The sequence below is a fragment of the Siphateles boraxobius genome, unplaced genomic scaffold, assembly GCF_051911475.1.
Source record: "Siphateles boraxobius isolate OS27281-9 unplaced genomic scaffold, OSU_SipBor_1 12, whole genome shotgun sequence".
Classification (NCBI taxonomy): domain Eukaryota; kingdom Metazoa; phylum Chordata; class Actinopteri; order Cypriniformes; family Leuciscidae; genus Siphateles; species Siphateles boraxobius.
In genome coordinates this window covers 17,662,250-17,684,665 of record NW_027508722.1, presented here as the reverse complement: position 1 = coordinate 17,684,665, position 22,416 = coordinate 17,662,250, and the positions used below count along the sequence as shown (strand labels likewise).

General features: G+C 36.5%; 3 protein-coding genes across 4 annotated transcripts; 2 read left to right on the top strand and 1 right to left on the bottom strand.

Annotated features, from left to right (window-relative positions):
• The first annotated feature begins 791 nt into the window (after positions 1 to 791).
• On the top strand, positions 792 to 10,454 carry grwd1 (glutamate-rich WD repeat containing 1). The gene is made up of 7 exons (XM_077209685.1): positions 792 to 1,061; positions 1,959 to 2,076; positions 2,205 to 2,367; positions 3,220 to 3,430; positions 8,665 to 8,807; positions 8,893 to 9,084; positions 9,841 to 10,454. The coding sequence occupies exons 1-7, from the start codon at positions 848 to 850 to the stop codon at positions 10,147 to 10,149; spliced, it is 1,350 nt and encodes a 449-aa protein (XP_077065800.1). The 5' UTR covers positions 792 to 847; the 3' UTR covers positions 10,150 to 10,454.
• Positions 10,455 to 11,242: 788 nt separating this feature from the next.
• cdc42ep5 (CDC42 effector protein (Rho GTPase binding) 5) lies at positions 11,243 to 15,330 on the bottom strand. 2 transcript variants are annotated; one of them, XM_077209686.1, is made up of 3 exons: positions 15,137 to 15,330; positions 14,926 to 14,994; positions 11,243 to 13,324 (listed from the first exon to the last, which is right to left on the bottom strand). In XM_077209686.1, the coding sequence occupies exon 3, from the start codon at positions 13,314 to 13,316 to the stop codon at positions 12,411 to 12,413; it is 906 nt and encodes a 301-aa protein (XP_077065801.1). In that variant the 5' UTR covers positions 13,317 to 13,324; positions 14,926 to 14,994; positions 15,137 to 15,330; the 3' UTR covers positions 11,243 to 12,410. The 2 variants fall into 2 exon arrangements, with proteins under 2 accessions (XP_077065801.1, XP_077065802.1); XM_077209687.1 differs by lacking the exon at positions 14,926 to 14,994 and having other exon boundaries at positions 15,137 to 15,290.
• Positions 15,331 to 17,562: 2,232 nt separating this feature from the next.
• Positions 17,563 to 22,315, top strand: atg12 (ATG12 autophagy related 12 homolog (S. cerevisiae)). Its single transcript, XM_077209684.1, has 4 exons — positions 17,563 to 17,702; positions 18,783 to 18,919; positions 21,466 to 21,528; positions 22,090 to 22,315. Exons 1-4 carry the CDS (start codon positions 17,600 to 17,602, stop codon positions 22,147 to 22,149), a joined length of 363 nt encoding a protein of 120 aa, XP_077065799.1. The 5' UTR covers positions 17,563 to 17,599; the 3' UTR covers positions 22,150 to 22,315.
• Positions 22,316 to 22,416: the final 101 nt, after the last annotated feature.

Below are 22,416 nucleotides of genomic sequence, written 5' to 3'. Positions count from 1 at the left end.
CTAGGGCTGACACATCTCGAAAACACACATAAAACAAAATTTGCCAGTCAACACACAATAAATTACATTTTAGTTACATTGTTGAAATTAAACAAGGTTGTTCATAATGTTGCAGGACTTTGCCCTGTTACATTTCAGCATTTGTTTAGATTAGCACAATATTTATCCAAACCACATGCAAACTAGCACCAACCCATCTGGAAGGTAAAAAAAGCCCCTGCTTAAACCAGCATTAACTGGTTTGCTGGTCTTTTGATCCACTTAGATGGATTTTGGATGGATTTAGATGGATTTAGGCACTTTTCAGTTGGACTTTATGAAAGAGAATGTTGGCAATTTTAAAATTAAGATTGCCAGGTTGGAAGACGTAGACCAAGACTCCCTTTAAAGGTCCTTTTAGTTAACATGATCAGTAACTAACATTAACAATAGCCTACATTTGTTACAGAATTTATTATTCTTTGTAAACAGTTTGCATATAAAAATTACACTGTTCTTTGTTAGTTCATTTTAGACCTTAGCCTAAATAATATTAACAGATACGACTTAGATAACGATTTAGATAATGTAGCCTATTAGTAAATGCTGAAATTGACATTAAATGCTTTACTATAATTTTTCATTGTTGGTTCATTTTAACCAATGTCAATGGGACGGATTAGGGTGCCATAGATTATATTTCAATGCTCAGATATTTATAAGATTACTTAAATGTTAGAGATATAAGGACTGTCTGGGACAAAAATTCCCGCTAGCCCGGGGACTTGGGTGCTTACCAACTCTGTATAGGGTTCGGGGTGCGCTTTAAACCACGTGACGTGAAGCGGAAACAGTCCGTTCTCTCAAAATGTCCGCGGCCGATGAAGACACGTTGCCTCAGGATGAGGATGAGTTTGAGGACATGGAGGCGAGTGGAAGCGACGAGGGTGATGTGGAGGGAGGTGGACAGAACGAGGACGTAGAGGAAAAAGTTTATGTCCCCGGTCTGGAGGCGCTCCAGCCGGGAGAAGAGCTCGAGATGGACCGCTCCGCTTACCGCATGTATCACGAGTGCCAGACCGGTCAGTTTATGCAATATGGCAATAACGTGTTTTTTGGGCATATTAGTGTCGCGTAGTACTGTTTGAAGTTCTGTCAAGAGAATGACCAAGGTGTTTGTATTACAGTCTGTTTGTAATACTGCGATACCCTGAAACTGCCAAAGTTTTTTATTTGCATCTGTGCTAAGAGATGTCTGGGTATGTGATCCTAAAGTGTAACTGTCATCTCACATGTGTATCATCATTGAAAATTCAAATGGCAGGTAACTAAAGTGTAATTGTCCTAAAACAATTGTCACAATATCCTAATGGCAATGTAGGCATTGTTTTCTCAAAATTATAATAATTGTTTTTGTTTATTATAATAACAATATTTTGAATTGAGGCATTATTTTTAAGACATTTTACAAACTCCCATTCATTAACGTTACACTAATGCATTCTGACATTTTTCTTTTGACATGCTCAATGTCGTAATGCCTATTACAATACAAATTATGCACAAAACAATAACGCTAAACTATTATTTTTTAGTACAAAATTAACATAAGTTAGTCAAACATATTGTTTTGTTATAAATGGTACTTTTTATCCTTTTTGTCATTTTGAAAGTGAGAATGGGATTTGGGTGAAATGTGCTTGAAAATGAAGATGTTCTTCATCAAACTGATTAATTTTTTAGCTAAATTATTTTTATTTTCTTACTTAGATTTTTTTCCCCTATTCTTAAAATGAGTGATATTCATTTTAGTGAAAATAAGTTTTTGACAGGTTTTGTGAGAATGTTTTGAAGCCTTATTAACGTGAATTAAAATAGAAGAACTCTTACGTTAATAACCAGATGTATCTGTTCTAAAAAACATACTTGCTCTCTTATTAAATGCATATATAATAGGCGAACTTCTCTTTCCCCTGCAGGTGCCCCATGTCTGAGTTTTGATGTGGTGCGTGATAGTGAAGGAGAGGGGAGGGAGCAGTTTCCTCTCTCTATGGTGCTTTGTGCTGGAACACAGGCAGACACTGCGTTCAGCAACAGGTAAACTGGCAACAATACTGGCAGAGCTTGTTACTTTGCATTATCTTCAGCAAACATCTAATACCTTTATTATGTTTGGCTTCTTACAAAGACCTAAAGATAATGAATTGTTCTCAATCTCTATCCAGGCTTATTGTCATGCGCATGCACAATCTTCATGAAACTGACAAAGAAAAAGATGAAAATGAAAGCAGTGATGGAGAAAGTGACGAAGATGAGGAAGATGAGGATAAGAAACCACAGTTGGAACTGGCCATGATGCCACATTACGGTGGGATCAACAGAGTCAGAGTAAGTCGAGTTGCTTTCATATTTAATCTACTTATTTATAAACTCAGGAAAAAAGAAACGTCCCTTTTTCAGTATGCTTTGTTTTAAAGATAATTATGTAAAATCCAAATAAGATTTACAGATCTTTAGATCAGGGTTTAGACAATGTTTTTCATGCTTGTTTAATGACCCATAAACAATTATTGCATATGCACCTGTGGAGCAGTCCTCAAGACACTAACAGTTTACAGGTGCTAGACAATTAAAGTCACAGTTACAATAACTTGGGACATTAAATAGACATTTCTAGTACTGACTCTGTAAAACACCCGAAGAAATATGCCCAGGGTCCCTTATCACCTGCCATAGTCCTGGTGCAGGAGATATGAGGACTGCAGAGGTGAACAGAGCAATAAACTGCAATGAGGACTGCTATTTTTGATATTGACCCTTCCTTTTGTTCAGGGACTAATTTGCCCAGTTTCACAGACAAGGCTTAAGCCTAGTCCCAGACTACAATGCATGTTTTAACTGAAAGCAACTATAAAAAAAAGATGCACACCACCAGTAATCTAAGGCATTTCTAAGGCATGTGTATAAAAGCTTTTTAAATGTCTTAAATTAACTAATCCTGTCTTAATCTAAGCCCTGTCTGTGAAACCAGGCCTACATTTCATTTCTGTTTGTCCAAAGTCTGTGAAATTTGTTCAGTTTGTCTCAGTTGTTCATTCTTTTTATGTTCATACAAATATTTACACATAAAAAAAATGCTGTGAAACTTTTTTGCCGAGTACATATCAGAAATTTAATTCAGCCTGACCAGTTTAATTTTCTCACTCATCTAAAATTATTATTATCTTAATACTTGAATAGGTCACCCAGCGAGGGGAACAGGCATTGGCTGCTGTCTGGTCAGAGAAAGGCCTGGTGGAGATTTTTGACCTCCGACCTCAGCTTGAGGCAGTACATAGTTCATCAGTGATGTCGGCCTTTATCAAGCAACAGAAGGAAGCCACGCCCCTTTTCAGTTTTACTGGTCACATGTCAGAAGGATTTGCCATTGATTGGTCACCCAAGGTACCAGGTGGGTAATATGAAGTGTGTTCGACTTGAAGCGGCACAGCGCTGACAATTTGGTGTATGACATCAAATTACTATGAGATCGATTAGAGCGCAGCGCCGCTTCAAGTTGAACACAACAATGGATTGTGACTTTATAGACTGTGTTCCAAGTTATTATGCAAGGGACATATCAGTAGGATTTCAGTACAATAAACATTCAGATTTTAGTTTTTCAAGGAAAGTGCTTGTTTATTTTGTTTCTCATATCTTTTTAGATAACTGGTATCAATATCAGACAGGTTTTTTTAAATAGTTTGCCAGGTCTTCTTAGGTAAATGGAAACCCTATTTAAAGAGGTTGTTCCACATTAAGCAAGTCTCTTGTTTCTTGTTCTCATGTTTCTGAAGATGATAAAGCATGCAATGGTGCAATGTCTTGCAAAAGGCAGGAAAACAACTAATATTGTGTGAAGACTGAATGGAGATTATCGAACGAGCAAAAGATTTGTGAGAAATTTAGAGCACAGAAGCACTCGGTAAGGTAAAGGCTTATTTATGAAAGTTTCTGTCAAACAAATGAATTGTATTAAAAGGGCAGCTATAAAAAGCCACTGTTGAGCAGCAAACATGTATTTGCAGGGTAGCAGTTGTGCATAAAGTTAGAAATAAATGAAGACTCGTTTTTAAATAGTTTTATTCACTGAAGAATTCCATACTAGTACTACACTTGATGGTATGCCCTTTTATTGCAATCCATTCGTTTGACAGAAAGTCAGGTGAGCCTGGCAATCACACTACAAGGTCATGTGACCTAATCAGTGACCGAATGAACGCAGGTGTTTTTGTTGAAATAAAATGTGCTAGTCAGAGAGACTGGTTGTTGTGAAACAGTATTTCATGTGTACTCTGCTAACATTTTCCTTAAGCCTTTCTTTGACCAAGCTCTTCAATGCTTAAAATCATCACCTTTGGTCAATGGAAGAGAGTAGGATCAGTTTCCTTATTAGGTCAACATATGATGTTCTCCCATCACCGCAGAACCTAAACCTCTGGGTAGGAGAGGATCCATCTTGTCCTTTGTGTTCATCACCTGCCACATTAAGGCACATTTTGACAGGATGTAAGGTGGCTCTTAGCCAGGGTCGGTTTACTTGGCGCCATGACCAAGTATTGCGATGTTTGGCTTTAGCATTGGAAGGCAAGCGTAGTATGACCAATAAATTGCCGCCTGTTCTAGCAAAACATTACACGCAGAAGACAATATTCCTCCGCCCAGGCGAGCAACCACCAAGAAAAGGTGCTAACACCAATTCTCGCCCAGGACAACTGGAAGCTGCTAGGGACTGGAAGATGCTGGTTGATCTTGATCAACGGCTTATTTTTCCACCTGAGATTGCCACCACTAACCTACGACCAGATATTGTTTTGTGGTCTGGATCCGCACGCATTGTTCAACTGATAGAGTTAACAGTGCCATGGGAGGATGCGGTAGATGAGGCATATGAGAGGAAGAAACTGCGGTATGCTCATCTGGCCACTGAAGCAGAACAGCGAGGATGGAGAGTCCAGGTTTATCCAGTGGAAGTGGGTTGTCGTAATTTTGTGGCACACTCTACAACCCGGTTCCTCAGAGACGTCGGATTCAGTGGCCAAGAGTTGCGTCGTACAGTAAAGAACTTATCTGAAGCAGCAGAAAGGAGCAGCAACTGGCTGTGGTTGAGACGGAAAGATTCTAGCTGGCTGTGTACAGGCCGCCATGCTACGGTTTCGTAGAATTCTTGAAAACTTGAAAGGTCTGTTGGTTTATTTGTATAGGTTGTATAGTATTTACAGTCATTACGTTCCTGTGTATATTGCGTGAATGACGGGTGGTTGGGCAGATATTGTGTTTTGCGGTAGGTGCAGGGAACTACACTAACATTTTCCACTGGTGGCACTTGCGCTACTAACTTTTTCAGTTACTAGCGCAAAACATGATTTGGTCGCACAAATTATTTATATAGTAAGCCGCTCTGGATAATAATGACCAATAGTGAAACTGTATTGCATACAGATGTGCTTTTTATTTTACTCTCCATCTTTTAAAACACATGCCTTCTTGTTTTCTTTAAAAATGGTTGGGATAGATTTACTGCAATAGAAAATACAGTAGCCTACACAATAAAGTGCTAAATTAATTTCTTTTGGATTTCACCATGCTATGGTTGGCACAGATGGGCAGACTTCTGAACTCTTAAGGAAAAGTAAAATAAATATAATATGTCATTGTGAAGCTTCAATGATTCGTGTTTGAATTGTTTTGACGCAGTTACAAATTTGGACAGTCCTGCAATTGAAGGCCCACGGAATTTACAGTAGTGCTGCACGATATTGGTAAAAAAATGACATTGCGATATTTGATTTTTCTGCGATATATATTGCGATATAAAAACAATTTCACCAGATGACTTGAATAGCTCTACTTGGAAAGAATGAATCATTCTAGAATGACTCTTGAGTTCAGTGTTGGACAGATCAGTTGTTATTTTAACCATTCATTAAAGTGAATCGGTTCAAAGGAGTCAGTTCGCGAATCGGACGTGTCATTAACGGACCACGGCACACGTTGTGTGATTATCCAGGCAGTTTAGGACATCGCACAAGATTTGTCTCAACACAGAAAACATTTCATCACCAGATAGATTTTTTGTTTTGTTTATTGAAAGAGTGGTTTATGCCATCTGAATGTGTGGAAAGCTTTTCAGAGAAGATGAGGCAACGTTATTTTAGCACAATTCACAACCAGTGGTAGTTCAGAAAAAAAAAAACTTCGGTCTTCCGACCTTTTACCATCGTGTATTCTCAAAGATATTCAGTCAACTCAATTCATTATTATGAGCGAGGGAGGGAGAGAAAGCGCGCGCGCGACTGGGGCTTTCACTCTCTCTGCTCGTTCTCTCAGTTAAACAAGCGCGAATCCGCGAAGCCAACTTGATGTGTTGAATGCTCAGAGCGCGTTATAAAACGTATTCTTAAAATACACATTTCTGTTTTAATAAATGCTCATAGTAAATCATAGCATATTGCCTAAAACATTAGGTAGGTACAAAAATAATCAAACGGTGATACATTTGCGACCCATTAAAAATTAGGGTCGCAATGGCATTTCAAAAGGTCGCATATGCGACCATTTTGGTCGCAGTGTAGTTCCCTGGGTAGGTGGTATGCCATACGGAACCGTTGCCACTGAAACTGCATATTAACGCACCAGTGGGGCTCGACAGCCTTAGTCAAACGGTTTGGCGCGTATGGTTGGGTTGCGGAGAGATTGTGAGATTGTGGTTAGGTCTCAGCAGCAACTGTTGGTTTATTTGTATAGGTTGTATAGTATTTACAGTCATTACGTTCCTGTGTATATTGCGTGAATGACGGGTGGTTGGGCAGATATTGTGTTTTGCGGTAGGTGGTATGCCATACGGAACCGTTGCCACTGAAACTGCATATTAACGCACCAGTGGGGCTCGACAGCCTTAGTCAAACGGGTTGGCGTATATGGTTGGATTGTGGAGAGATTGTGAGATTGTGGTTAGGTCTCAGCAGCAGGAGGGATGTAAAGGTTAGTAAGCTAGGCTGAGTTGAGTGGGGGACGGAGGGGGGTGACTCTGGGACGCCAGAGTCACTGTCGAGCCCTCTTGAGGTGTCGTGGGCTAGTCGACGAAACACTGAGGACGGAAGGTGCCCACTTGAAGACCCTAGAGATGTTCCCTACTCCGCTCAATCCAGAGGGTTGTTATGGGGGACCGCACTGTGGTTGCAGCCGTTGTGTGTGCTGACGCGCAATACACTGTATTAACACCAGACAGAAGATTCACGTCACCAGATGGAAAGAAGCGTAAATGGATGGAGAAGCATAGGTTACTGTAAAGCTACGTCTTAGTTGGTGATTATCTTGGCGAAAGCCGAGTACAAATCAGCATGAAGTTTTAACATCTACTCTCGTGTAATGGAAATCATGAAAATAATAGTTTGACAATATCCGTTCAGTTTCCATAAAATGGGTCTCATTCACGAAACATTCGTAAATATGTGAGTGATTTGCGCGCAAAGAGACCTTTCTGAAAACTCTTCTCCTGATTCACAAATACTTCGTAACCGTCAGATGTGATAGTGAAGTGTGTGTGTGTGTTAATGAATTCCAAACAGTCGTAAATGGGGCGCGTGTGCACGCTCATTCTCAATTACCATAAATCCCGCCCATTAAATCCGACTGACAACTATATATGGGCATCATATTATCACACAAAAGGAAGGATTTCAACATGTCTTCTCAAAAGCGAATGAAAAAGAAAAATTTCTCAGGTGCAGATATTGTAATTTTCTCTGAAAATACGCCTTTTGTGCAGCGCTCTATCTGCCAAATCTAGCAAAAGTGCTATATCAGCCATTGTAAATGTTTCGTGTTATGCCTGATTTTGGAACAATTTCCATAACAATTTCGGGGCTGTTAGTTTGACCAGCCCTATTGAAAGCAATTAATTATTTGATTAAACTGTTCCGTTTGCAGATGCTATTCCTCGCTCTCATAATAAAAGTAAAAAGAAAAACCGAATGTATTTACTATGTATAATATTTTTTTTCCAAATGCTGTGTAAATATGTATCCAATTAAGGCGAATTAAAATGGAGCCGTATTAATGAGCAAAACGTTCGGATGTTAAGCGCACTATTTACACGTGGCTGGGAGCAGGTGTAGATTTCTTTCGTATCAACTAACATTTGGAAAATACGGAACATTTGGAAAATTTTAATGAATCCGAAAATTTACGCCAGAACCACTTTAAACACGATTTTCACACAAATTCGTTCTGCTCGTGTTTCATAAATGAGACCCAATGAGTTTACATGCATTTTTCAAGACCTTTTTCAACATCTTCCATGCTTTTCATCTTCAGAAAGATCTTTCTTCCTCCCCTTAGTGCATGAGAACTGTAACTTGCTTTATAATGTGAAACAACCTCTTTAAGAAGGTTTACCATAAGTAGACTTAAAAAAAGACTTAACAAAGAAATTGATACCAGTTATCTAAAAAATGTGAGAAATAAAACAGCACACTTTATTTGTTATAACTAAATGTTTATTGTACTGATATGTCACTTGCATAATACTTTGGAACACAGTGTATATGACAGACAGAACAGGATCTTATCTCTATGTAAATAGATGTCTAACTGTTAAAGGAACTACTGAGATTCAAATAATTTAGTTTTTACCTACCTTAGGACGCCTGGTAAGCGGCGACTGCAAGAAGAACATTCATGTCTGGGAGCCACAGGAGGGTGGGACTTGGAAGATTGACCAACGGCCTTTCAGCTCACACAGCAAGTCTGTTGAGGACCTCCAGTGGTCACCTACTGAAGCCACGGTGTGTCGGTCTACAGAGTAAGATGATATTAATGGATATTGATTAATGGATGTAATGTCTAAATGAGTGTCTCTCCCACCACCAGGTTTTTGCATCGTGCTCAGTGGATCAGTCCATTCGCATTTGGGACTTAAGGGCACCACCTAATTCTATGCTTTCAGCCAATGAGGCTCATTCTTCAGATGTCAATGTTATCAGCTGGAACCGAACTGAACCATTTATTTTGTCTGGAGGAGATGATGGCCTCTTGAAAGTCTGGGATTTAAGGCAGTTCCAGGTGAGCATGAGCAAAAGGAAACAAATATTATGGTTTTATTATCCAACTGGAAAATAGCAAAGTGAAACCGGTTAGTCTGGGATCACGTGACGAGACTAATGCAATTGAGGCCATATAAACCCATAGCAACTGTGGGAACTATTTGCCTGGTATATTGTTCCAGGATGTTTGGAACAACCTACCTGCAAACTACAGTACTGTGAAAAGTTATAGACAACTGTGAAAAATGTGGTAAAGTTCGGATATTTTCAAATATATAGCTATCAATTGTTCATGGTCTGTAGGATTTCTGGGGAAAAAAACCCTCATGCCCACCACTAAGGCTGCATTTACAGTAATATTGTAAAATATTATTTCAATTCAAAATTTGTTTCATATATTGTGAAATGTAATTTATTGTGATTTTTATTATAGCTGTATTTTTAGCAGTCCTTTATTCAGTCTTTAGTGTCTGACAAAACAGTGTGTTGCTTAATGTTTTAGTTGGAAACATGATACATTCTTTTCCAGGATACATTTTTCTTCCTGGTTGAATATAAAAGTACTAAAGAACAGTATTTATTTAAAATAGAACTCTTTTATAACATTAGAAAAATATTTGTCACTTTTGATCTATTTCATTGGTTCTTGGTAAATAAAATAAAATATAAATATATATTGAATGTATATTTCTTACCGACCACTGAGTTTTGACTGGTAGTGTGTAGATATGTTTTTTTTAATTATTTTTTTTACTGCACATTTTGTTTTTTTCAGTCTGGACATCCAGTGGCCAGTTTTAAGCAGCACAGTGCGCCCGTGACGTCGGTCCAGTGGAGCCCTGTTGACTCTAGTGTGTTTGCTGCCTCTGGAGCTGATGACGTCATCAGCCAATGGGATCTGTCAGTGGAATCATGTGACGTGGGAGGACAGGCAGAGGGCTTAAAACAGCTACCACCACAGCTACTGTTCCTTCACCAGGGCCAGAAAGAAGTGAAGGAAGTCCACTGGCACCCACAGATTCCTGGAGTTCTCATTTCCACAGCGCTGTCAGGATTCAACATCTTCAGAACTATTTCTGTTTAACTGTGTGTGTGTGTGTGTGTGTGTGTGTGTGAGAGAGAGAGAGAGAGAGAGAGAGAGAGAGTATGAAACCGACAGATTGGACAGATTTGTTTCAGGCAGAAACGGTGTGCATGTGTATAATTTTTAATGTACATATACATAGATGGATGAATGAAACATCTCGGTATCGATGACTTGTACGCATTTCTGTCAGTTTCCCACACTTTTCTTGTACTTGTGGAACCAATTTTTCAACTTCTTGAGACAGAAATGATGTAATTGTATGTGACAAATTATTAATTTGTTAAAACTCCGTTCTGAATCAAGTCTATTGGTTGTCTGTTAACTTCATTTGTTTATTTTACAGCCAGCATATTTTCCAAAGAGCCACTTTTCCTTGGGTATCTGTTCAGTAAAAAAAAAAGTTTAGAATTGTTTTCACAGGTAAATTAATGGACATAACAGGAAGAGGTTTCGGTCTAAAGGCAGACTGCAGGTTTTTATTAAGGTTCATTTTCAAAAGCCATAGTAGCCTTTTCAATTGTTAGTCCTTATTTCTTCATTAAAAAAATTAGAAAACTCCTCAATTCCTTCTATATGGTTTGCACAAAACATTTTTTAGAGTACTGAAGGAAATTTGATAAGCCTAACTAGATACAACGTTATATGCAAATCTTGAATTAAAAAAAAGTTTTAAATACAATTTAGGTTTTAGGTGCAACCCTCAAGGCTGAAATAAAAACTGATAGCTGATCAATTCAGTGATTCTTGATGGAAAGAGGAAATGGTTTTAAAACAAAATGATGCCCTCCAGTGTAAGTATGAAGTACTTGCTTGTTTACAGTTTCAACAAATTTGTTTAAAGAATTTTTTTCAAGTACTCCACTTCCAGCAATTGTTAGTTTTTTACTTTGATCCTTGGTTGATGCTGTAAGACAAACAATTCTGGACCTGTGGTCATGATTGTGGCATTTGTAGTTGGAGAACAGGAATTACAAAAATTCCATAACATGTCATTTAGAATTATTCTGAAAAGTCATCAACACATACATAAATAAAAACATCAGGAAAAATGATCCCACACTGATACTATCAAAATAAAATGGGAGGGTGATAAAGATAGTAAAACATTTATTTACCTGATTTTAAAATAAAAAATATATATCAGTAAAAATAGCATTACAGAAATGCATTTACCTTCCATCAGCACATTCAAAGAATACAAAATGCCAGTTGGCAGTTTTATAAAACTTTAATTACATTTTGGTCTATCTACATTATTTCAATTGGCAGAGTGGTTTTGAGTGTAGAATAATTACTGATTGTCCGTTATAGTATTCAAATCATACAAATGTGAAAGCAAGATAAAAGCAATTGCTTTAAAAAAATAAACCCAACCTATTAAAGCTTTTCATGCTTCCCTTTATGAATCTGGTCAAAACCTACATGATCAACCAGAATATGAGTTTTGTTTTTCCATTCACAGTTTAAAAACTATGCATTTTGCACTTGTTTAGCTTTAAGACTTTTGTAGTGTGTAACTATATTGTGTGCATTTCATTTTTACACTTTTTAAAAGACTACATCTCCAAAAACAAAAAGCAATCTGATTGCTTATTGCATTTTAGAGTATGTAATGTATGTATGCATATGTAATAATGAAAACTCCCAGGAGAAAATTCCAGCATTTGTGAATGGATTCAGCATCCTTGCAACTTCCCACAAAAAGAAAAGCTTCTTCGCTGCATGGCTTTTCAGTGAAACTAAGCAAGACAAAGATGGAAAACATCTTCAGTGCCTTCTGTAAGGCACTGTATAACCATAATATAAACAATAATGTGGTGTTTGGCTTAAAATAAGAGTCTGTACTGCAGGTATTCACTCTCCATTAAGATTAAAGCTGTATCCAGTTAACTGAAGAAGGTAAAGTACCCTATAACGGAACTATTAAGTGGAAATATTAAACCGTTTTATATACCTTGGGAATATAGGCAGAAAATTGTTCTTGGGTTATTCTTTAAGACGACACACTGGCATTGGGAGACTCTCAAAATTTGTACTTATAAAATCCAATAAAAAGACAAAACCGTCAGATTGTCTTTCATAAAATGGACTTGAAAATGAGTCTAATAGTCCAAAATAGTCCAGTTATTACCTCAAGAAGGAAATTTTCATTAACTCGCCATGTTTGGATTTTTTTTTAAAGAATGATCCTGTTCATCATGATCCATAAATTCTGCTTATGACTTATTTCTTGTCCTCAAATCGGTCGCGATGTCCTCTTATAGGCCAATCTCATCATCGAACTCGTCCTCAAAAATGTATCCTTGTTCTCCATTGACACCCTCCTCCTCTGAATCTGTTTCTGAAAGATGTTGGTTTTCTCTCCTCCGATCCAACGGTGAGACTCCCTCATATTCTGAGCTCATTGAGGAAGAGGTGCTTGGAGAGTTGTCCTCCTTCCGATTAACCATCTCTTCTTGTCTTGGGTCTTTGTCGTAAACTATTTTCCCACTAATCTCCTGCATCTCCTTATTTGGTCTCAAGCTCATTTCTTCTTCACCTTCCACGTCTAGCCCCTCAATTGCTTCCTGCCGACCGATGATCTCATCACGCTTGTCGCTGAATCGCACTTTAGGCCTGAGCCCTTTTGATTTCACGCCATTCATCTCGTTCAGTTGCTCATGTTGTTGGCTCACCTCTTTGGTCACGCTTTCCATTCTCATCCTCTCATTCAACTCATTGGCAGCACTCCTTGGCGACATCATCACATCTCTTGAGCTCTTGTTGGGACTAAACACCTCTTCGCTGTCTTTGTGAAAACCCATGGTCAGTCCATCCATCACTCCCAGTACATCTCCTAAAATCGAAGGCCCTAAATCAAAGTCGAGGTCAAAGGAGGAAACTGAATCGGCGTGCCGGAGCTCACTTGGACCGATATCTTCTTCAGCATATTCAATATCATCATTATGGTTCATCTGAATGTCTGTGGTCTCTACAGTGGCTTCCCCGACTGGTTGCACAGAGTTGGGATTAGGACTAGAGGGGCCATGGCTGGACAGGAAGGAGGTGTCACCAAAAGCGTCTCCACCACGACCAATGTGCATGGTGTGACGGAAATCACCCAGGGGAGCAGAGATCATGGTGGGGTCCAGACGAGGGGTTCGAGATGATTTGTGGAGTGGCATGGTAGCAACTGAGGAACAAAATTGCAAAGCAAGATGAAGGGAAAGGTGTAATAAAAACATTTAAACAACAGTTGCTGTTTAGATTTAAATAGGCAACTGCTTAAGAGTCAATGATTGGATCATTATTGCAGTGATTATTATGTTTCTAGCATGTTATGTGTTTGGCAACAGTTCTTCACACCCTAATTGATGTAGCTTTTCATTTCTTAAACAACCATGTAGGAACTAGGAAGACACTTGCATATTTAAATCCTAAGTCAGGCAGTGTATGATATTATATTATAGTTAATTATTATTTAAACAAGCTAGTTATTCACATTCCTAAATCTCATATATACTATATTAACTATATAACTATATTACTATAATATAATATTACGCAGTAAAACATTTTATGATCAAAAAGTTGACAGCATATGTTTTTACATTGCTTTAATTCATCAAAATAAGTTAATATAAGTTCAACTTTTTTATATAAGTAATACAAGATTCAACTCATTTTTTAAGTCAGTTCAATGTCATTTAAGTTGAAATGACTTAACCAAATTGATTGTACTTAAAAATTTAAGGCAGCAAGGTTTTTTTTTTTTTACAGTGAATAACATCTTATCTGCTGGTATTATATTATAATTATTTAATGTTGCTTGATATCCACATTTCTAAATCCCCTAAAATCATAAATATAATTTTAGATTATATATCATTTTATGAATTATATTATAGTTAATTATAATATAATGTTGCTTGTTTTTGACATTCTTACATTTCTTTCCTCATACTGTTTTCTCTGTAAAACTTGAAGTTTCAATTCAGTGGGACTCAACTGCTGTTTTGGGTGAGGTGAGATTATCAGTATAAGACTCATGTTCTTCAATTTGTATATTTCCGGATTTTATCAATAAACAGGTATGAAATCATTACGTTCCACAAAAAAGAGCTATGATTGAGTAAAGGTAGTGAAAAAGAGTAGTTGGCAGACGCCAAATCCAAGCTCGGACTTGTATGTGAAGAGCGTGCATAAATGCATTCTTGCCTCGAGCATTCTCGCGAGGTTGAGACCTTCTTTTTTTTTTTTTTTTTACAGTCTATAGTTGAGACACAAAGTCTGAGAAACATTATAAACGTGCCCACGGATCTTTTTAAAACTTAATTCGATTAATTAACTGACAGACAGAAATGTCACTTGTTTCTGGAGCCTATAGAGCACATTTGAAGCCAAGGGATAGTTTCTAACAGCCTACTACAAAATGACCCCCCAGAATTTTTTTTTTATAATTCAATAAAAGTTAATCTTTCTAGGCCTAGTTGTTAAAATTCATTTTTTTGCATCCTCCGAGAAGCTTATTTATAAATAATAAAAAAGAGGGATTATCGAAATGTGTTTCCTAAGCATAGACTGGTCCTAACTCTTTCATAAACAACTGCAACAGCTGGAAAGGGTATCAGTTCTTCTAGTCGTCTTTACCAGATCTATTTACCGCGGCTATAAAGTAAAAATAAATCTTAGGTTTAACGTACTTTCTGAGGTAAAACACCTTTATACACATTTTATACACATTCGATAACAACGAAATAAAGTAGGCTAATTGCAGTCAAGTAATTAACTTACCAGTGCTATTAAAATTTTAAGCAGAAGACCTGCCAGTTGCCCAGGAAAGCGTCGCCCTGTCCAATGAAGCTGTAACGTTAATAGAGCAAAAATCAACGTATGTATCGAATAGTATTTATAGTTTAATGCAAAGTCTCTTAAAGTGGGAGTAACTGCCAAAAGTTACGCGCGCAACGGAGTTACCGAATCAAAACGAGGGAATTAGACTTACTTTGATCACCGTGTGCTTGTCAACGGGATTGTATCTATTTGCTCCACTTTTAATTAAACGATTCTGTAAATATCACTTTCCTTCTTTTACAGACTTTTCTTGCGTCGCTCTTCACTCCGATATTTCTTTTTCCTTTTTTTTTTCCTTTAGGGATGGGCAAGGAAGTGACGTGATGTTTTACATGGGAGCGCTTTGGCAACAGCTGTAATAGTCATAGGGTAATAGTGAATGAAAGTAGCCGATACTGACTGAAGCAGCGCTGTCTAGGCATTGTTTTCTTTTCAGAATGATTTCACTTGAGTTTTCTTTTTAAATTTTAAACCTCACTCAAGTGTAGAATCAGGAGTAAAAGTGGGAATTGTTAGGGTTGATTGAACAAGTGAAAAATGAAAAGTTGAACAAGGAAATTGGTCATCTAAAAAAGTGATTAACTTTTTTCTTTTTTTTAGAAGTGAGGAGACTATTTTAAATATAAGAGATATTGTTATACCCTTGTGTAGGCCTGTTAGTACATTGCGTGTTTGAGTTTATTGCCATGGGTGAATCACAATGAAAACACATTTTGGAATCCAGTCTGTCAACATTTTGAACAGAGCTTGTCCAAGCAGAACCTGTTCTAATGCCATGTTTTGTTTTTGTATCTCCATGTATGGGCCTATCACTTTCACCATCAATATTATAATCGAAGGACAAATCCATAATGAAAAAGTTTGATTTCTTTGAGCTAACAGTGTGACATGAAATAATAGAAATATTTGTGAGAATGGAACAGTTTATTCAAACTTAAGACAAAATTAAAAAATAGGCATTTATAAATTTTATATAGCCTATAAATTATACATTTTATATATAAATTACATACATTTTGTATCATATTTGATGCATCGGGGTTTTATGGCGTGTATCATATTCTGATGATGGATCTCCATATTCTCAGTACTATATCCTATGCCGCAAATGATATACTGAGAAGATGGAGACCATCAGAATATGGAGTTTTTATATGGCCAAAGATTAAGATGACATTTTGATTTTAATGTAAATCAATGAGTATAACAGACTACTTACATAAAATTCATATAAATATCAGTCATCACTCCATATATCCCAATAATATGTCTAAAAAAAGATGATATTTAAATGCTTTGTTTTATGATCAAAGCTCTGGGAGGCAAAATATATAATGCAATGTTATGGAGAGATGTACAAATAAATGTTCCTCAAAAGCCTGTTTTTTTAAAATATGATACATTCATAAAAAAACAAGAGAAAAAAAATATATATAGTTTTATATAGGTAGTATAGTATATATATATATAGTTTTTATTATATACTATATATATATATATATAGTTTTTTGTTTGTTTGTTTTTAATTATTAATTATTATTTTACTTGTTAAGTTTACTTTTTTTTACAGTGGTCTAAGATTTCACAGCAAACGTATAGGTAAGATAAAGGGATACATATTTACAATACTAAAATGCATTTTACTTGCTAACAAAAGTGTGAATTATCAATCAGAGGACAGAAGGTTATACAACAGGTTTTTCAGCAAAGTTTTAATTTTGTTGAGAGTTTAGATTCCTTTCATGCCTCAAATATAATGGCATGGGTTAAGAAAACTGAGATCTTTAAATTAATTGTAGATTAAAGGCTGACATCCTTTCTGCTTTGGTGGCCCACATATCCTGCTTGGAAAGAGAATTCAAGGATGCTGCAGCTGAGCCATGAATCACAGCACATCACTTCCTCTTTCTTAGCACAGCTTATGTCACACACTATCACTAGGGTTACGAATACAATGATGAATGGCTGGAAGTGTTGCCAGTGTATAAGGTCACCTATAAAACCCAGAATTACTGAGGGAGTGGTTCACTGGATTTATTAGAGAATATCCATTTACAAGAATGAAACAAAATCCAGCTATTTTTATCTTTACAATGCCAAAATAAGTCTGAACAGTAGGCCCTATTTATACATGGATTTATATATGCTCCCCTGTGAATACTCTATCTTTTGAATGGAATACTTGCCTTGCCTTTAGTGTTGTACTGTGAGTACAAAAATGTTAAGGGAAAAAAAGTCAAGAAGTTTAGGCTTCTTACACAGTAGATCTCTTTAATACCACCACGCATAAATTATATATATTCATCACTTGTCACTACACACTAACAAAAAGCTTTCCAGAAGTTCTTATCTTATGTAACCATTCTTATGAAAATGTTGCCATCCAGTGGTTGGATTAGCATATACGGTTTCTTATAATCTACTGGCACTAAATTAAAGCGAATTTTATTTACTAAACTGTATTGAAGCTAATTATTAACTAAATAAATTGTGCTTTATATGGTAGCCCATTTAAAAATAGAACGCCCTCAGAGACTTCTAATTTGAAAATTCAGCTCAGCTCAGCACGCATGCGCAGTCTTATAGTGTTGCTGCCAGTTGTGTACGTCGGAGGATGTCTGACAACGCAGAATCTCCTACAGAAAATCAAAAAGATGAACCTTCGATACAACAAACTGTCACTGAACACACTGGATTATCGGATGAGAAGAAAAAGAGTATGAGTTATATACATGACCTGAGAAACTGTTATAAATTCATTGCTAAACGCTGCTGCAGTGTTTATTTCGGCTGGTCATCAGCGAGCTACTTCCGTGATTTCGCAAAGATCGATAGCTCTGCCAGCCAATGAACTTCCCGTTTGTATGTAGGCAGCCAATGTCTGGCCAAGCAGGCATGTGCTTCTTTACCATGAAAGTGTTTGTAAGAGTTGTATTTTTTTAAAGAAAATTAGGCATAATCGCTGTTTTAATTAACCGAATGGCCTAAAACATTATTGTAGAATCATTCAACAACAGGTGACAAGATAATACAGAGTATTATAATCACAATTTGTTGTGACGTTGGGAACCCCTTTGTGGAGCCTATGGCCATATCGTACCGTATTAATGTGTTTATTATATAATGTTTTATTTCAGAGCCTTTAGCATCATTATTGATTAACAGAGTAATATACTCATACATTTTAATATAACTTATACATTTTTACTTAACCTGCTTTAAATTTAATAAACAAAGTAGTTTGACATCAAACAGTAATTAGCTGGCCTTTGTAAAAAAATACAGTTAATTTTATTGGGTGTTAATTTATATTAGGTGCCTTTAGCTACTATGTATGTCTTGCATACTTCCATAAAAAAACTTTTTAGGTACAATGTACTCATTGTTTTTTATGTTGTATTGCAAAACACTTTTGCTTCTATTGAGGCAGGGGAAGGTTTGGTACAGGTTTGATGGTCTGGTTTTGTTTAAGGGTGGATTAAGAGATAAGGAAACTGTCAACGGTTTAATTAAAGATGTAATTAAAAATTTACAGCCGTAATTACATGCATGGTCTTTTTTTAAATATAAGTTCAATGTAAAACATGTATGTACACAATAAACCGAAATAATACATGTAAAAGTTGCTAGTAATTAATGACACTTAATGTAAAGTTGGACTGTGTGTTTGTTTGTTTTAAGAGTACATTTTTGTGTTTCGTAACACGCTTATGTACACTGTTAAAAGAGCAATCTCTAATTATTTTCAGCTTGTCTGAATATGTTGTGAATTATTTTATTCTCATTTTATCTTTCAGTTGATGTGCTGTTAAAGGCTGTCGGTGATACGCCCATCATGAAGACCAAAAAATGGTCCGTGGAGAAAGGGAGGACCGTACAGTCACTCGCTCAGTTCATCTCACGATTTCTCAAACTGGAGCCTAGTGAACAATTGGTATGTTATTCACCCCACCATGACCAACTCGCTTCAAGCTGTGTAAGGCAGAGTGGGCTCACCCTCCTCTGCCAGACCACTGTGCCACCAACAAAAGAACACAACCACTAATTTTTCCCAGTTTGAAAGCTTCTTAAAGATAATCATATTGAGACATCATAATTTTCGCCATCAGGAGGGTCAGCGTACAACAGCGCATGCGCAAGGTGAATTTTGAGACAGAAGAGTCCAGTAGGTGGCAATACGCAACTGTGCATATATTGTACAGTTGTTGTACAGAGCGATACAAAACAATATGCTGTTCCAAAAACAGTATACAAAGCATTATATCATTCTCCGTTGTTATCTTTTTTTTGGTTCTTATTTAACTCTTGCATGTAATCTACTTTTCTTCTTCTATCCCTCTGAGTGAACATCCTGTAAATTACACGACTCAGTGCTGCCCTATGATATCCTGTGAGTCTGGAAAAGCAATTGTGTCAAACGTGCCCGTCTGCGCTCATCTGGTTGAGTTAGTGTACATTTGAAAGCTGTGCGGACACGGAACTTGGAAAATGAAGTATGCTCGGGCCTTGAGACTGGTGCAAGGGAACAGGTCTTGAAAATGCCATGCCATTTCCTGGGAGTTATCATTGGGCTTAACTTTTTTGAGCAACTTCCCATTGTCCAACACAATATTTGACGGCCATTATAAGGCCTGTCTCAATCACGAAATCCTGAAACGTTCTCTCCCTAAAAATCCCACAATACACCGCAAAAACCAGGAAGCATCGATGCGCACTATGCTCCCTTACTGGAAAATTCGTCAAATTTCTGAAGCATAAAATGCACAAGCCAACTCAATAAATATAATGACACGCGATCGAAGATTTGAAAAGACAACCTGTTTGTTATTTATTTATCAGCATAAACGCACATTGCTAGACAGGTAGTGAACACACCTAGTTAGCTTTTATTATTAATATTCAGCTGAAATGTTGCAAGATTGGAACATTCTACAATGTTGTACTTTGACGTTGTATGTAGTAATTTTGCCGGAAATTGAGTAATCACTGTACCAATGTGTAGTGAACCAGGGTCCTTACCAGCGGCTGGATTTGTGTACACGATATACTGATTGACGAGCTAGGGAGCTGATTGAGACGCACCCTTGGTGTCTTTACTAATGAGCTGATAAGTTGAATCAGGTGTGTTTGATTAGGGAGACGTCTAAATCAGAGATGGGCTGTGTTTGAAATCGCCTCCTCATTCACTATTCCCTACATTACTCCATTAATATATTTCACTTGAGGGAGTGAATAAAAACGAGTCAGTGAATTCGGACACTTGAGTGCGTCGGAAGGGCTGCCGCTTTTGCATAGTTTGTGCTTTCTGATTTATAATCATTTGAAATTTAGCAAACTGGCATCTTGTAGTAATGAAAACATTTAGCCTATATTAAACTCTGTCATGGAAACTTTGTATACATCTTAATTAAACAATTTAATAATCAATTGGAAAGGGATTTATAAATATATGATATTACACTGTACCCACAAAAATGTTTTGTTTATTTTCTTAAGACAATATACAACATCACTCAATATCACACAACACAACAATTATTAAATACCACTACACATCTGCTGGTGGTAAAGCCGTATTATGAGTCCTACTTGTCGTGACATTCCCTACTCTGCCTTCTCTTGTAAAATGACATTTCTATTATAGTAAAATCATACGGTTACCAACAAAAGTATTGTTTGATCTAAAACACGTTGAAGATTAGCAGGCTGTCGATTCATGAAATAAGATATTTCCTCACAAAAGCGGTTTATTCAGCGTAGTGAAGCCTCTCTCATTGACATCCATTAAAAAAGGCCTCTTGTCTCCTTTTCTGCGTATCGCTTTTTTTTTTTTTTTTTTTTGACTAAAGTTGCAGGCTTACCTTCAAGTGTCTTTTTCTAAACTGTGCAGTGCTGTGCAGGACCAGGGCTGGCATTCACTGTGCTATTGGGCCCTGGCCCTCGGTTGAGAACCACTGCTTTAGATACATTCCTGGACAATACATTTTGTCAAGTTAAATATCTGTTGTCATAAATATATTTAATGAATACATTTGTATCAACCTTTTTATTAATGAATATTATATATACATATATATATATATATATATATATATATATATATATATATATATATATATATATATATATATATATATATAATTATGAGATTAAGTAGTTTTTTCTTATTGCACTTCTGTCCTGAATGCTTTATCTTTATTTTATATATATATATATATATATATATATATATATATATATATATATATATATATATATATATATATATATATATATACTGTATATATAGTGTATGTATGTTTGTATGTATGTATAATTTATGTGATTTTTCTAATAAATAATTGTATTTATTAACCAACCCAATCAAAGTAATTTTACTCATGAACTCAAACAGAAAAAAGAATTATGAGATGAGCTAGTTTTTTCTTATTGCTCTTCTGTACTGAATGCTTTATCTTTATTTTTCTGCTCTTCCACCAGTTCATTTATGTCAATCAGTCATTTGCTCCATCACCAGACCAAGAAGTGGGTGTGCTTTTTGAGGTATGTTTTTGAGGTATGTTTTTGTGTGTGTGTGTGTGCGTGTGTGTGTGCGTAAGTGCGTGCGTGCGTGCGTGCGTGCGTGTGTGTGAGTGTGAGTGTGCGTGTGTGTGTGTGTGTGTATGTGTTTTGCCAAATGCTACTCTGCCCTCATCTGGCTTTTTAAGGAAATTGAAAGTAGACTTAAATCATTTCAGATGGCCATTTGGTTTGCATTTTAATCACAGTGTAATTATACATTTAATAAGTATTGAAGAATATCAATTAACATGTACTTACTATAGGGCTAGGATTAAAAGCAGGGTTTGGTTTAGTTGGATGAAATTATGCATAATTTACTGTCATTACTACATACATGTAGCATTGTTTTGCTGACAAAATCGGCATGATTCAGAAGACTTGATACTCATAACAATCCTCTATACACAAGTGTCTATTTTTTTGTGTGTAATACTGTATAATGAATATAATAGGCTAATACATATTTGGTGGGGATTTCTGTGAAGGAACAATGTGTTTCTCTGATTTAATAGGTAAACCTTGTTCTTCTACTCTGTTTTACAGTGTTTTGGAAGTGATGGGAAACTAGTTCTCCATTACTGCAAGTCCCAGGCCTGGGGATGACCGTGCAGCTCTCTTTTTCCCCCCCGTTTCCGACTTTCATTTATACATCTATACACATACAGTAACAAAAACATCCCATACGCATCATCAGTGTTTTTATGTCTTATACATTTTTCATGTCTCGTTTTTTTGTAAATAATAAAGTGTAAATAATATTATAAAACAATGCATCATCTCGTGGGACTTTTTTTAAAGCGCAGTGGAGGTGGGAGGAATAGGTGGAAATCATAAGAACACCAAATACCTTTAGCAACAAATTCTGATGAA